The following is a 15,293-nucleotide window of genomic DNA, read 5'->3' as shown; positions in this document are numbered from 1 at the left end:
TAAATATATCACAGTTTTTCTATTCTTTCCCTTTTGATGAACACTTAGAATATTTCCAGTTTGGATCTGTTTTGAATAAAGCTCCGATGAACATTCATGGCTATTTTTGTGGGCATTTGTTTTCATTTCTCTTTGGTATTACTGGGTCATGGGGTAAATGTATATTTAGTTTTATGGGAAACTGTTAAAATGTTTTTCAAAGTAATTGCACCATTTTTCCTTTTTTTTTTTTTACTAGCACCAGCAATGTGTAAGTGATCTAGATGCCTCACAGATTTGCCAACATTTGGCATTGTCAGTTTTTTTAATTTTTAGCCATTTCAGTGAGAGTATAGCGGTGGCTTCAATTTACATTTCCAGGTTTTTGAGTACTGATCACGTGCTTCTAGGTCATTTGTATATTTTCTGTCATTTGTTAATAGGGTTTTTTATTCATTTGTCTTATTCCTTAGGATTTTCTACACACACAATCATGTTTTGTGTGACCAGTTTTTCTGTCTTATCAAACTATTGCCCAATTGGATTATTTTTCTTTTTATTAATAACTTGTAAAAGTTCTTTATGTGTTCTGGATATAAGTTGCTGAGAAAAATCAAATCCCACCTCTCTGACACTAAACTCTAAGGATCAAATCAAATCTATTGTCAGTTTTGATTCTGTTCCACTTCTGTCCATAACTTCCCATGCAGTTCTTCCTTTAACTGCTCAGAGCTAGGTCAGACCTCATAAGTTAAAGGGCACAGTCCTCCAGATTGCCAAATCTGTCCCAAGACCTCATTCACCAACCATAAGCCTGAGGGCCTGCATGAAACCCTCATATCCAATGTGCTTGCTACAGATTTGAGGGTTTCCTTTACCCCTGCAGAATATCAGTTGTAAGCCCAGGGTTTTCCCATGATTCCCTTACTTCCGACCTGCTGGCTCCCACTACTCCCTCATGTTCAATAATTCATTAGAACAACTCACAGAACTCATGAAGTTTAATTTTATAGTTTTATTATAACAAAAAAGATACAAATGAAGAGACACATAGGGCAAGGTATAGGAGGGTTCCCAATATGGAGCTTCCATGTCTTAAAAAGGGATGTACTACCCTCCCACATGTAGCAATGTCTATCACCAACCAGGAAGCCCATAGAGCGTCAGTGTCCAGAGATTTATCGGGGCCCCATTAAATCAACGTGATTGATTGCATAATGACCCCTCTCCTGAGGTCAGCCGATATCACCAGGTGGGTCTTTCTGGAATGGCTAGCCCCCAACATGAGTCACCTCATTAGCATAACCTGTCAAGTTTGATCTGGAGCCCTTAAAGATAAAAGACATTTCAATCACTGGGAAAATTCCAAGGTTTTAGAGGTTATCTCTCAGGAGCCAAGAACAGAGACTGAAATTTGGGGGTAAAGTTAATCCCATGCCTGTCCTTTGTCAGGGTTATGTATTTACAAATATTTTCTCCCAGTGCGTGGCTTAATTTTCTTAGTGGTGTCTTTTGATAAGAAAATAATGTTTTAATTTTTATGTTAGTTTGTCAGTATTTTTTTTCTTTTATAGTTAATGCTTTTGATGTCCTCACTAAGAAATCCTTGTCTGTGTCTACTGCAGGTTGTGATGGTATTCTATATTTTCCTCTAGAAACCTTATAGTTTTTGGTTTTGTGTGTGTGTGAGTATATATATGAGATGATCTGCTCCTTGCTTCCTTGCTTCAGTGCTCAGACTTTCCCTTCCATCTTCCTTCCCTCATCTTCTCTTTCCTTCTCCCTCTGCTTGTCAAAATCTGATCCTTCTTTCGAGGCCCAGTCAGACGTTACTCTTAATCTCTGAAATATAATTCTTCCTTGGTTCTCCCACCCTTCCTCTGATATTTCTCAATACTTTATTCTTTTTTGTGGTCTTTAAATAATCTTGATTAATTGTCTATAGGCCTTATGGCCGCTTCTAAGTTGAAAATTGGAGTCCCTGTGTAGTGCAAACGGTTAACATGCTCAGCTGCTAACCAAAGTTGGAGGTTTTAGGCTACCCAGAGACACCTTGGAAGAAAGTCCTGGCAATATACTTCCAAAAAATCAGTCATTGAAAACCCTGTAGAGCACAGTTTCACTCTGACACATGAGTCAGAGTCGACTCGATAGCAACTGGTTAAGTTGAAAATGACTTTAAGGAACAAGACTGTGTATTTATTACTTTTTGTTGTGCCTTACATAATTGCTTAAGAAATATTTGTTTAATAAGTCAGATTAACAAATGATGTTTTATTTTCTTTTAGAATTTAAGCCCCAATTTAAGGCAATAGGTTGCGCTATATATTTCTTTGACTTTCATAGAAACTGACAGAAGACAAAGTTTTATTCAGAGGAACCACTTAAAATGCTTAATTAGTATTTTATGGTTTTGTACTGATAGGTAGGATCTTGGATTTGAATCCTAGCTCTGCCACTAACTATATAAACTTAAAATTACTGAACCTATCAGTGTCTTAGTTTCCCTATCAGCAAAGTAGAAAAAAGATAACACCCCAGATGAGGAATAAATGAATCAATATGTAAAACGCTGTAAGTATTAGCTATCATCATCATTTTAAACACTACAAGAAGGGATCTGGAAAATATCTTGTGTATTACTTTTACCCCTGGGATTAAAACCTTATTTCCAGTTATTGATTATATTCCCTTTCAGTCTTATGGTGAATATTGAGTTTGAATGCAAGTAACTGAAACAGAAGACCATGTAATCTGAACACATTTCCAGAACTAGGAAAGCGAGGCCTGACAACATTGTCTTTGGAGGCATATGGTTCTGTCTTTCTTGTTATTGGCTTTGGTTTCTTTTTCTTGTCTAATCCAATTAAAAGAGAGCCACTTAATTCACCTTATGCATGGTGATTTGTGATAATGCGAACCCCAATGTACAGAGGGTGAAAATAATAGAGAACAAAACAGAGCTCCACCCTGCAGAGACTTCTCATGTGGTAAGTTTGAGCCTTCCCTTCTCGCAGAGTTTATCACTCCAAAAGCCAGCATCACCATTTATCTCTGAGCTAATATGTTTGCCTATTTCCTCCCCTTCATTAGTTTTACAGTTAAATATCTGAAAAGCTTTGTTGGAATCTATATAAACCTAGTTTGAGAAAGACAGATATTAATCCTTTCAGTTGTGAACATAAGTTACTACAAGATTCTCATAGTTTCTGGTGGTTTTACTAAGAAGTCTGGTCCAGAGTTCAGCCCATACTTTGTAAGATTGGTCTAGGCAGTGTTCATTGTTTGATACTCACAAGTATTTTGTTTTTCTCTCTTAGACTGAAACAAGGATTTCAATTTCTACTCTGAATGCTGTTGCAACTCCAAGAATTGTAGACCTTGCCCACCCAAGGATCAAGTTAGAGGGTCTGTGCTATGAGAGAGAAAGAAGTGAAGCACCTGTCCGTCCTGTAAGACATCACTGCTGTGGCATCCTCAGGCTCACTTCTGCTTACTCCTAACATGTTATTTTTCCTCTACAGGGCATAGCCCAAAGTCACTAGAAAAGAGAATCTTGAAAGAGTGGCCTGTAGCAGGAAGGAAGACCTAGCTGCATGATATGGAGAGAGGAGAGGGATAGAGGGCAAAGAGCATAGGCTTTGAAGTTAGTAAGAGCTGGGTTCAAATACCAGTCTTACCACTACTACTACCTCTATGATGTTGTAAAAGTGACAGCCTTCCTGAGCCTTATTCATTCAACAAGCATTTGAATGCCTACTATGTGCCAGGCACTGTTTCCATGGAGGTCCATGCTAGTGAAGGGAGACAAATAGTAAATAAGTAAACAGATGAGATAACTTGACATAAAATAAATGCTATGAAGAACGTAAGGAGCCCTGGTGGTGCAATGATTAAGCACTCAGCTGCTAACCAAAAGATTGGCAGTTCAAACCCACGCAACAGCTACACAGGAGGAAGCCCTGGCGATCTATTCCCATAAAGACTATAGCCTAGAAAACCCTATGGGGCAGCTCTACTCTGTCACGTGGGATTTCTATGAGTTAAAATTGATTCACCGACACCCCACAACAGCAGTGAAGAACATAAAATAGGAAATAAGAGTGACTGTGGGTGGGGTGGGGAATAAGATACTTGCATATGGTAGTCGGGGAAGGCCTCTCTAAGGAAGGAACGTTTGAGCTGAAACCTGAAGGATGAGAAATCAGATGTGAAGATCTGGGATAAGAACATTCTAGTACAAAGAAGAACGTGCGTCAAAGTCTTAAAGTTGGGATGAGCTTGAAGTTGGGTGGAGCAAGGTGAGCAAGGGGAGAGTGGTGATAACAATTCCCATTCAGAGGCCTGCTGTGATGAGCAACGTAAGTAAGGCACTCAGCACAAAGGTGTTCAATGACTTCCCTCTCTCCTCTTCTTCCTGACACTCTTATTAATTGTAGTGCCAACTTGGTGTCCTACCCCAGCTGGACTTTGATAAATATCCAATGATCATATTGTCAAAGGAGATGGAACCAATGTCACCTTCTCTCTGGGAACTGCAGAAGGATTCTGAGTAGTGGTGGAAACCTGAGGATCTGATAGGCAAATAGAGGATTTGAGTAGAAATTAGGAAAGAAAATCAGGCTGGCAGTCAAAACCCTTAGGAGAGTGTCTTGGGTTTGCTAAAATGACTCACCTTATGACCCCCAGGCAAATCACTTTATTAGTTTTTTTGGCATGTAAAATGGGAACTATAGGCATCATCCTTCCTTAATTTCTAGGATTGTTTGGGGGTTGAAAAAAAATGAAAGTCTTAACAAAAAAGCGATACCAGTGTAGATAATCATACACTTAGAACCTGAAACAAATCTGTGCCAGTGCAGTACAGAATCCTTTCAGGACCACGGAGTGGTGTCAGTCCATCATCATTCTTTGAATGAGCACTGAAGAGACAGAATAGTAGCTAAATGTCATCTTTCATATTTTACCAATAAAGCAGCATAATAAAAAGATAATTTGCCAGATACGATTTTCAAAGTAAGAACAAAAGGGGTCAAGCAGTCAGTCAATATAAATTTATCAGCTTTCCACTATCTACCAGAGCCTATTTTAGATTTTGGCAAACAAGTACTTCCCTCAAGCAACCTATATTCTTATGAGAAGAAGCAAACAAGAAACGTATAAACAGAGATATAAATGAGCTAATTCAGGTCTTGAGAGTGCTATGAAAAAGATAAAATAAGTCCTCTAGAAGAGGGTAATTAGAAAGACTGATTTATGTTGGATGGTGAAGGAAGACCTCCTTGAGCATGCAATGTTTGAACAGAGACTTGAATAATGAGAAGGAGGCAGCCATGCTAAAAGGGAGGAAAGAGGTTTCCAGGCAAGACTAGGAAGTGCAATGGCCCTGAGGTGGAAAGCGTTGGGCCAGAGAGAACTCCTGTGGCTGGGACCTTGCTGATCCAGGTGAGGAGGAGAGGAAGATGAGATCAGAGAAGTGAGGCTGCAGCCAGATCATATAGGGCCTTGTAGGCCATAGTAAGGAATCTAAATGGTATTTTTAGTAAAATGGGAAACCACAGGAAGGTTTTAAAGCGTGGGAGTGACATGATCTGAGTTGGCCTTTAGAAAGTACTTACCTTATAGAGTTTTATGATGAATAAGTGAGCATGCTGTTGTTAGCTGTGAAGAGCTGGCCTTCGACTCAAGGGGACTCCATGCACAACCAAATGAAATGCTACCTGGTCCTGAGCCATCCCCTTGATCAGTTGTGAATTAGACTACTGTGATCCATATTTGCCAGGCCAAAGTAAGTGCCAGGCCTTTCTTCCTTGCCCATTTTAGTCTGTTAGCTCTGTTGTAACCTGTTCAGCATCATAGCAATATGCAAGCCACTACTGACAGATGAGCAGTGGCTGCATATGAGGTACACTGGCCAGGAATTGATCTCTGTTCCTCTGCATGGAAGGCACAAATTCTTCATCTCCTTTTTTTTATTATTATTGGGATCTAGGTGAAAGTTTACAGGGCAAATTTTTTTCTCATTAGACAGTTAATACACACATTGTTGTGTGACATTCGTTGACAGCCCTGTGTTGTGTCAACATCCTCCCCTCCCCAAGTTTCCCTGTTTCCATTTGTCTAATTTTCCTGTCCCTTCCTGCCTTCTCATCTTTGCTTTTGAGCTGGTGTGTCCGTTAGTCTAGTATACATGATTGAGCTATGAAGCACATCCGTCATGTGTGTCTTTGTTGGCCCTATCCAAAACTAAACTGTTGCTGTTGAGTTGATTCCAACTCATAGTGACCCTGTGGGACAGAGTAAAACCGCCCCATAGAGTTTCCAAGGAGAGCCTGGTGGATTCCAACTGCCGACCTTTTGGTTAGCAGCCGTAGCTTTTAACTACTACGCCACCAAGGTTGGTGCTATAGACCTGTCTAAGCTTTGAATGAACCTCAGCAAGGACTTCAGTACTGAGTTAAAAGGGTGTCAGGAGCCACACTCTTGAGGTTCCTTTAGTCTCTGTCAGACCAGCAAACCTGGTCTTTTTTTTTGTGAATGTGAATTTTTTTTGTATATTTTTCTCTTGCTCTGTCTGGGACCCTCTGTTGTGATCATGCCACAGCAGTTGGTGGTGGTAACCGGGCACCATCTAGTTGTTCTGGTCTCAGTCTGGTGGAGGTTGTGATAGTTGTGGTCCATTAGTCCTTTAGATTAATCTTTCCCTTGTGTATTTGATCTCCTTCATTCTCCTTTGCTCCAGCTGGAATGGGACCAGTCAATACATCTTAGATGTCCACTCTCAGGCTTTTAAGACCCCAGTTGCTACCTACCACAGTTGGATGTAGGACATTTTCTTTATAGACTCTTACATTGTTAGGTGCCATCCAGTTGGTTCCGACTCATAGAGATCCTATATGTAACAGAACAAAACACTTCCTGGCCCTGCACCATCTTCATAGTCATTGTTTTGATTGAGCCCATTGTTACAGGCACTGTGTAAATCCATCTCATTGAGGGTCTTCCTCTTTTTCACTGACTCTCTACTTTACCAAGCATGATGTCCCTCTCTAGGGACTGGTCTCTCCTGATAACATGTCCGAAGTATGTGAGACAAAGTCTTGCCATCCTCGCTTTTAATGAGCGTTCTGGCTGGACTTCTTCCAAGACGGATTTGTTCTTTCTTCTGGCAGTCCATGGTATATTCAATATTCTTCACCAACACCATAATTCAAACGCATCGATTCTTCTTCGGTCTTCCTTATTCATTGTCCAGCTTTCACATGCATATTAAAACACCATAGCTTGGATCAGGTACACCTTAGTCCTTAAAGTGACATCTTTGCTTTTTAACACTTTAAAGAGGTCTTTTGCAGCAGATTTTCCCAATGCAATGTGTCGTTTGATTTCTTGACTGCTGCTTCCATGGCTGTTGATTGTGGATCCAAGTAAAATGAAATCCTTGATAACTTCAATCCTTTTTCCTTTTATCTTGATGTTGCTTATTGGTCCAGTTGTGAGAATTTTTGTTTTCTTTGTGTTGAGGTGTAATCCATACTGAAGGCTATGGTCTTTGATCTTCATCAATAAGTACTTCAAATCCTCTTCACTTTATAGATTGTGTTATGCCGGTTGAGCTAGATGTCCCCCAAGACCACGGTCCTCAGCCCTCAACCCAGTTGCTTAGTCTCTGAGGGCATTTGGATGTGTCTATGAAGCTTCTATGACTTTGCCCTGGTCAAGTTGTGCTGACTTCCTCAGTATTGGGCACAGTCTTACCCTTCACCAAAGTTACCACTTAAATACTATTTAATTAGTGTTTTTTCTTCCCCACCCTCTCCTCCCTAATGGCCTCAAAGATTGTTTCTTTCAGTGTGGAAACATTTTCATGTGTTTTTATAATAGTGGTCTCATACAGTATTTGTCCTTTTGTGATTGACTTATTTCACTCAGCATAATGCCCTCCAGATTTATCCATGTTGTGAGATGTTTTACAGATTCATCATTGTTCTTTATTGTTGTGTAGTATTCCATTGTGTGTATGTACCATGGTTTGTTTAGCCATTCATCTGATGATGGGCACTTAGGGTGTTTCCACCTTTTTGCTATTGTGCATAATGCTGCAATGAACACAGGTGTGCATATGTCTATTGGTGTGATGGCTCTTATTTCTGTAGGGTATATTCCTAGGAGTGGGGTTGCTGGATCATATGGTACTTCCATTTCTAGCTTTTTAAGGAAGCACGATATCATTTTCCAAAATGGTTGTACTGTTTTGTATTCCCACCAGCAGCGCATAAGAGTTCCAGTCTCCCCGCAGCCTCTTCAACATTTGTTATTTTCCTGTTTTTTTGATTCGTGCCAGTAATGTTGGAGTGAGATGGTATCTCATTGTGATTTTGATTTGCATTTTATAGGGTCGCTATGGGTCAGGACTGACTTGACAGCAACGGGTTTTTTTGTTTGTTTTGGTCTAATGGCTAGTGATCTCGAGCATATCCTCATGTGCCTTTTAGCCACTGGAATGTCTCCTTTGGTGAAATGTCTGTTCATATACGTTGCCCATTTTTTAATTGCATTACTTGTCTTTTTGCTGTATAAAAAAATAGGTGTTGGATTTTCCTATAGATTTTAGAGATTAGACTTTTGTTGTATATATCATAGCCAAAAAAATTTTTCCCAGTCTGTAGGCTCTTTTTTTACTCTTTTGTTGAAGCATTTTGATGAGCATAAGTGTTTAATTTTTAGTGGTTGTGTATTGTTAATTATGGTTTGTTTGCTGTTTATGCCATATATTAGGCCCTGTAGTGTTGACCTGATTTTTTCTTCCATGATGTGAAAGGCACAAATTCTACTGGTGCAAATGGTTAAGGCTCTCAGGTGCTAACCATAAGGTTGGAAATTTGAGTCCACTTCAGAGAAAGGCCTGGCAATCTACTTCTGAAAAGCCTGTAATTGAAAACCCTATGGAGCACAGTCCTACTCTGAAACACATGGGGTTGACATGATTTCAAGTGAGCATACTGTAGGTAAAACACTCAGTACAGTGTTTGGCTCATATTATGCACTCAATAAATGTTAATTCTTTTCCTAATAACCCACTACTCCAAGATTAGATTGTAGAGGGGCAAGAATGGGCGCAGGGAGACCAGTTAGGAGTCTGTTGCAGTGATCCAGGAGGGAAACGATGGTGACTTGATTAGGGATGTAGCAGTAGAGGTAGAGAAAGTGGTGTAATTTGGGATATATTTTTGGATGTTTTTGTTTCCACTGTAGATACCCCCTGCTGCCCTACAAGCTCAAGCTAGCCCTCGAATAACAGTTCTAGCTAAGAGCAAGCCTCTTCATCAAGATTATTTACCGGTCCGTGATGCCCACTGGCCAGTATCTTACGCTGCTACCCATCCCAAACTTTCTTCCAGAATTCAGGAGCTAGCTAATCCAAATACAAGGTATGTCAATGTAATGCTAAAGTGGGACAGGAAAAGTTGGGGGTGTTGGTGAGAGAGGACCTAATAAGTCCAATAAAAAGAATTGTAGAAGTATGAAAAAATTTTTTAAATCTCACTTTTTACATTTATTATGACAAATTTATGATCTTCGTACCACGAATGTAAAGCTACAATTAAAGGTTTAATGGACTTGGTATTGAAACTAGATCTATGAGACTACACTAAACAAAAGGCACAATGGGCAAATCCCACCTTCATTATTAACTGTGTGGTAAGGATTTTTTTTTTTTTTTTAAGGATCAGCATAAATACAATCACCAAAATGTGGGAATGGATCCAGTCCTCATCTCCGCACTTCTCTATCCTCATCTCCAGCCATCACATGATACACTTTCTCTCCGACCCTAGCCACCCAAAGCTGGGTCAGAGATCACATGTTAGAACGACATCATCTTTCAGACTTATAAATAGGCAGATGCCAGCCCCTGCTGGCTCTCACTACCCCTGTGGGTTTATTAATTCACTGTAGCAACTTATAGAATCTCATGAAGAGTATACCATACTTACAACTACAACTTACAACTTTATTACAACCAAAAGGGATACAAATGAAGAGATGCATAGGGAGAGTTCTGGGAAGGGTTACAGCATGGAGCTCCCATGTCCCAAAGAGGAGCACACTACCCTCTCTTGTGCATGGTCACCAACCAGGAAGCTCATCTGAGTCTTAGAACTCAGGGATTTTACTGGCCTCATCACATGACCATAATAGATTACATCATGGTTAGTCAACACTGTGCCTTCAGGTGTTTTCTCTTGGTTTGGTCATCTCCCACTCAATAGCCTAAAGTATTGGTGTGGTGCAAAAGAACCCAGAACAAAGGCCATTGCTTTTTGTGAGGTGATTCTACACCTCACTCTAGAGACAGCTCTGTACTTATGGATTTGGAATTGTTTCTAACATACATTGTTAAGTAAAACAAGTTGCAGAACACAGTACATAATGTGTTGCAGTTTATGTAAGAAAAAAACACATATGCACCATATATACGTTTACATATGCCTAAAACATCTCAGAAGAATAAAGAAGAAACTAGTAACAATGGTTGCCTTTGGTGGCCTAGGGAACTGAGATGGGAGGAAGATTATTTTTCACTAAATAGGCTTTTGTATTTTTTCAATAGTTTTTCATCATGGAAATATATGACCTAATTCAAATAAATAAGAAAATAAGCAAATACATCTAACAAAGAAGAAATTGCTTCTAATTCCTGTTTGCTTTTGGAGGGACCTCAATTTGTTTTGTTACACTGGATCCCTCTGCTTAAGCATCATCAGGAGAAACTAACAGAGGCTGAAAAATTTGCAAACGTCTTGAGCTCAGGGAAAAGGAAAGATGTTAGTTCTTATAGAATAAAAGATCTAAAAATTCTTATAACGTGTTTATCCTTAAAAAAATAAAGTTTAGCATCAAATGAAATGAAACTCATTCTCTGTTCAGCGAAAAACGGAAGGGAAGAATAAGATTAAGTGCTCAAGACCTTATCCCTGTGGTGAATTTATTATGTGTGATAAGGTGCTAAGGGTGGTGAACTTAAAAACCTGAATTCTTCAAGTCCTCCAGATGACTATCTGGCTTGTTTTAACATTGCCAGATTATTGAGAAGTTTCCAGAACTCACTTTCTGTTGAAATAGCACTGACTGACTTTGGAATCTAATAAATATGCAAATTTGGATTTGACCGTAAACCATTCTTACAACCTCTCTGATCCTTCATTTCCTTGTCTGTATAGTAGGGGTCATGATACCTATTTCATAAGGTGCTTATGAAAATCAAAGTGGAATAATATCATAGAGCCTAACACATGGGGTCGCCATGAGTTGAAATCAAGTTGTTGGCAGCTAACAAAAACAACATATAGTGGATGCTTGAGAAATGTTAGTTTCCTTTTCTGTTACCTTACTTCTGAATTTCTTCCCCTCCCCCCCCCCTTCAGGACTCCTGTGCGTATTGTATATTACGATCCAGAGGTCTTTAAAGTCAAGCCGGCTGCTATGAAGGCACAATGTTCTCCGAGGATCCGGGAGTTGGCAGAACCTCTTAAGCGTTAAACGAAGAAAACCACACCTTTCACCCTAGTTATGTATCTAGAACACATAGTAGGTGACTTAGTTTCCTTCTCTGGTACTGTCATTTTCACCCCCACAAAAAAAAAATCAAATAAACATAAGGCCTCCAAGGAAAACCACTGTAACCATCATATTGCAATTGCTGCTGTTACCTGTAAACATTCCTTTAGCAGGTTTTGGAACTCTATCAAGCAATAAAAGAAAATGATAGCCTGCCTTATTATCCTTACTGTCTCCTCACAAGCATCTTGGCCGTCTCACTGCTTGGGCTGACCCGAAGAAAGACTCCTCCTTATAACTGCAGGGTTTGCTTTTCATTTCCTGGTGAGTTCCATGTTCCCCAGTCCCTTCCTGGGAATGAGATCATTCTTTCTGTTACTTTGCCAACCACTCTTCCTTTCCTAGAAATAACACTGAAATGGTGAAGCCTTTTTGGATAAATTGAAATGCTCTTTATAATCTGTGGATGATATTTAGGAAACAGGCTACTTAAATGGTCACATCTCTGTTCCTTCACTTATGCTCAGTGCGGCTTACCATGAATGACCGAAAGAGCAAGACGTTTGGTAAGCGTTATGATTCTCTGTCAAATTACATCTGCCCAGAGTTTCTGTTGTATTTTATTTGTTTATTTACTCTCTCCTTGGATCTACGTTTTACAAATTTAACTAATTGTGATGGTTAATTTTATGTATCAACTTGGCTAGGCCATGGTGCCCAGTGGTTTTGCCAAACACTAGACTAGTTGCCGTTCCATAATGTAATCTAATCACCTTCTATAATGTAATTAATGTAATGTAATTGATAAATCAGTTGAAAGGGGAGTTCCTTAGGATGTGGGCTACCTTCAGACTGTAAGTAGAAATTTCAGCAGAACTTGCTGTCTTTCAACTGTGCATTCTTCCTGTTGCCTGACCTACAGATCTTGTGATGCAAACCTGCAGAATTCTCCAGTCTGTTGCCTGACTGACAGATTTTGGGTTTGCCAATCCCCCACAATCCTGTGAGCCAGCAGGAGTCTCCAGCCTGCTGCCCGACTTATGAATTTTGGACTTTCTAGCCCCCTGCCATATGTATAAAAACCAAACCCATTGCTGTTGAGTTGATTCTGACTCACAGCAACCCTATAGGACAGAGTAGAACTGCCTCATAGAGTTTCCATGGACTGCCTGGTGGATTCAAACTGCCAACCTTTTGGTTAGCAGCCATAGCTCTTAATCACTATGCCACCAGGGTTTTCACGTATATATACATGTATACTGCAGAGGCGTTTGACTGTGTGGATCATAACAAATTATAGATAACATTGTGAAGAATGGGAATTCCAGAACACTTGGTTGTACTCATGAGGAACCTGTACATAGATCAAGAGGCAGTCGTCCAGACAGAACGAGGGGATATGGTGTGGTTTAAAGTCAGGAAAGGTGTAAGTCAGGGTAGTATCCTTTCACCATACCTATTCAATCTGTATGCTGAGCAAATAGTTTGAGAAACTGGACTATATAAGGAAGAATGGGACATCAGGACTGGAGGAAGACTTATTAACAACTTGAAATTTGCAGATGACACAACCTTGCTTGCTGAAAGTGAAGAGGACTTAAAGCACTTACTGGTGAAGATCAAAAACCACAGCCTTCAGTATGGATTACACCTCAGCATAAAGAAAATAACAGCCCTCACAACTGGGCCAATAAGCAACATCATGGTAAACGGAGAAAAGATCGAAGTTGTCAAGGACTTCATTTTACTTGGATCCACAATCAACACCCATGGCAGCAACAGTCAAGAAATCAAAAGATGTATTGCATTGGGCAAATCTGCTGTAAAGGACCTCTTTAAAGTGTTGAAAAGCAAGGATATCACCTTGAAGACTAAGGTGTGCCTGACCCAAGCCATGGTATTTTCATAGCATGTGAAAGCTGGGCAATACATAAGGAAGACTGAAGAAGAATTCACACCTTTGAATTGTGGTGTTGGTCAAGAATATTGAACTATGGACTGCCAAAAGAAGGAACAAATCTGTCTTGGAAGAAGTACAACCAGAGTGCTCCTTAGAAGCAAGGATGGCGAGACTGTGTCTCACATACATTGGACATGTTGTCAGGAGGGATCAGTCCCTGGAGAAGGACATCATGCTTGGTAAAGTAGAGGGTCAGCAGAAAAGAGGAAGACCCTCAACAAGATGGATTGACGCAGTGGCTGCAACAATGGGCTGAAGCATAACAAGGATTGTGAGGATGGCGCAGGACCGGGCAGTGTTTCGTTCTGTTGTACATCAGTTCGCTAACAACAACAACATATATATATGTCTCACTGGTTCTGTTTCTCTAGTGAACCCTGACTACTAACTTTTATGGGGCATATCAGATTTACATGAAAATGAGCTTATTTGAAAACCAGTTTTACAGATGAATAAGTTCTATTTTTAAGGTCTTTGGTTAAGGAGAAAACCAGTATGATGGAGAGCCAGTAGCATATAGTAACTTAAAAAAAAATTGTATCCAAAATGTGTTTATTGGAATGGTTTCCCACTCATCTTGATTCAAGGTGCATTAGTGCTGCTTCTGTCTGAAGGTGCATCCTTCTGGAAGCTTTGCTGTCAGCAGTCAGAGGATTGTGGAGCAAGCAACACACAAAACTACTGTTTGTGCTAAAGACTGGGGTGATTTTTTAGCATTTGGATATTTCACATCCATGAAGTAAGAATTGGGGCTCTGCACCAAATGCATCTTCTCACTTCCTCTTCTCTCCTGGGGAGGAATGAAGGAGATCCTTTGTAAAAGGACATGTTCTCATGAGGAGGTCTTCGCCACCGAACCCACATAGTAGCTTTGAACTTGAGTTTTCGAATCAAACAGACCTGGTTTTGTAACACCTATAGATCTTTTACTAGGTATGAGATCTTGAACAAATGCCCTCTCTACCTCAGTTTCCTCATGTGTAAAGTGGATTTTTATACATTGTTGTAAAGATAAAATGAGAAAACATATGTGATAAAGTATGAATCAGAAAAAAATGTTTGAACATTTTAGCTGATCTTGCCTTCTAAGGGGGCAGTGTAGAATTCTTATCGGTGGGAAAATAAGTATCCTTATGGCTTAATTTATGCATCAAAATGAATGTCTACTGAGCGTCTTTGCTTTGCTGGGTGCTGTGCTAGGCATTGGAGATGCCATAGAGAGCCAAACAGACAAGGGCTCTGCTCTCATGGACTGTTTAGCTTATTGGACGAGGTGGAAACAATTCAAACTGTCACAAATAAATGTAAAATTACCACAGTGGCAAGTGCTATGAAGAACAGAATAGAGAATTTTGACTCTGTTGGGAAGTGAGCGAAGGTGTATTGGTTTCCTAGGACTGCTGTAACAAATAACCACAAACTGGGTGGCTTAAAACAGTAGAAATTTATTCTTTCACAGTTCTAAAGGGTAGAAGTCCAAAATCAAGGTGTCAGCAGGGCCATCCTCCCTCCTAAGCCTCTAGGGAAGTATCCTTCCTTGCCTCTTTTTAGCTTTTGGTGGTTGCCAGCAATCTTTGGCATTCTTAGCTTACAGCTGCATCAGTCCAATCTCTGCCTCCATTGTCTCATGGCATTCTTTCCTGTATGTCTGTATCCAAATTTCCCTCTTCATATAAAGACACCAGCCACTGTATTAAGGCCTGCAGTGCAATGAATTGCTTTTATATGGCCTTTCTAGCCATGGTCTTGTAACTTCCATTAAATGACTAGTTGGGACTATGCAAATAAGGTA

At 40.0% G+C, this 15,293-nt stretch overlaps 1 protein-coding gene and 1 pseudogene across 1 annotated transcript in view; one reads left to right on the top strand and one right to left on the bottom strand.

The window, feature by feature from the left end:
* SPMAP2L (sperm microtubule associated protein 2 like) overlaps positions 1-12,112 on the top strand; it is an 81,204-nt gene extending 69,092 nt beyond the window's left edge. The window contains exons 8-10 of the mRNA XM_064286315.1: positions 3,300-3,431; positions 9,235-9,410; positions 11,409-12,112. Coding sequence (XP_064142385.1) covers positions 3,300-3,431; positions 9,235-9,410; positions 11,409-11,523 — 423 coding nt within the window. The 3' untranslated portion in view covers positions 11,524-12,112. The remainder of the gene's footprint in view (positions 1-3,299; positions 3,432-9,234; positions 9,411-11,408) is intronic.
* A 1,960-nt stretch (positions 12,113-14,072) lies between these two features.
* Positions 14,073-14,337, bottom strand: LOC104846417 (small ribosomal subunit protein eS27-like; annotated as a pseudogene).
* Positions 14,338-15,293: the final 956 nt, after the last annotated feature.

Source organism: Loxodonta africana, chromosome 5 (genome assembly GCF_030014295.1).
Source record: "Loxodonta africana isolate mLoxAfr1 chromosome 5, mLoxAfr1.hap2, whole genome shotgun sequence".
Lineage (NCBI taxonomy): Eukaryota > Metazoa > Chordata > Mammalia > Proboscidea > Elephantidae > Loxodonta > Loxodonta africana.
The sequence above is the reverse complement of the archived record's forward strand: the minus strand, read 5'-3'. Positions and strand labels throughout refer to the sequence as shown.